The sequence below is a fragment of the Eimeria acervulina genome, genomic scaffold, assembly GCF_000499425.1.
Source record: "Eimeria acervulina Houghton genomic scaffold, Eah_scaff3185, whole genome shotgun sequence".
Lineage (NCBI taxonomy): Eukaryota > Apicomplexa > Conoidasida > Eucoccidiorida > Eimeriidae > Eimeria > Eimeria acervulina.
In genome coordinates this window covers 1-1,197 of record NW_013547616.1, presented here as the reverse complement: position 1 = coordinate 1,197, position 1,197 = coordinate 1, and the positions used below count along the sequence as shown (strand labels likewise).

At 36.9% G+C, this 1,197-nt stretch overlaps 1 protein-coding gene across 1 annotated transcript; it reads right to left on the bottom strand.

The window, feature by feature from the left end:
- EAH_00068250 (hypothetical protein) lies at window positions 1-403 on the bottom strand (the record flags this gene model as incomplete). Its single annotated transcript, XM_013392288.1, has 1 exon — window positions 1-403. A coding segment is annotated over one exon (403 nt), but the record flags the coding sequence as incomplete, so codon positions are not given.
- Window positions 404-1,197: the final 794 nt, after the last annotated feature.

Genomic DNA, 1,197 nt, shown 5'->3' with positions numbered 1-1,197 from the left:
GGTCCTGCTGCTGCTGCTGCTGCTGCTCTGGATGCTGCTGCTGCTGCGGCTGCTGCTGCTGCTCGTTCGGCTCAAGGTCTTGCTGTTGCTGTTCCTGCTCCTGCTGCTGCTTCTGCTGCTGCTCATGGTTCTGGAGGTGTTGCTGCTGCTGCTGCTGCTCACCCTCCTTCGCCTCTTCCTGCTGTTGCTGCTGCTGCAGTACTGGATGCTGGTCTTGAAGATGCTGCTGGTGATCCTGCTGCTGGTGTTGGTCTTGCTGCTGCTGCTCTTGCTGCTTCTGCCCCTTCTCCTGCTGCTGCTGCTGCTGCGGGTGGTGCTCCTGTTGCTGTTGGGGGCTCTGCTGCTGCTGCTGCTGCTGTTGCTGCTGCTGCTGCTGCTGCAGCAGCAGCCGTTGAGACTGCATGATGGAGGTCTTGTCGAGGTGTGCAGATAATACCTTTGTAGAGTTTTAAAAGAGATAAAAGAATAAAGAAAGACTGAAAATAAAGAAGAAGCAGACAAAAGAAATATTGCTGCACGAAAGACCTCAACCTCTGTGTATTTGGACAAGAAGAAATATTGATGAGGATAATATGCAGAGTATATTTAAGTGTATTTTATTGTTTAAATAGATGAAAATACCTCTAAAAATATAAATAATGATATATTCAGAGTAAATAAACGAACAAACAAACAAACAAACAAACAAACAAACTGATAAACAAACAGCTGTAGCTGCATCGCTGTTAGAAGTTGAGGAAACTTTTGCTTGGTTTAATTTATTTTTTTGATTAATTTATTTATTTTTATATTTAATTTATTAATTTAATTAATTTAATTCAATTTTATTCTTTTTTTAAAACTATTTTACCCCTTAAGATTGTAAGAAGGCCGCAGCAACATGCAGAGCGAAGACCAGCGGTTCGATGATAGGAAAAATGAAGAAAATAAAAAAAATAAGCAAACAAACACACAAATTATTTAATTTTAATCAAATTAAATATAAAATATTATTTATTTTAGCGTTTTATTCAATAATTAATCAAATTTATTCTCCTTTTCATCATTACAGACACGAGGCTTTCATAGTATATCATCGAGAGTACTTCAGGTGTATCCATGCATATATATATATATATATATATTTTTCTGCTAAATTTAGTTTAATTATATTATAACAATATATTAAATTATGAATTTAATAATATTATTATGATA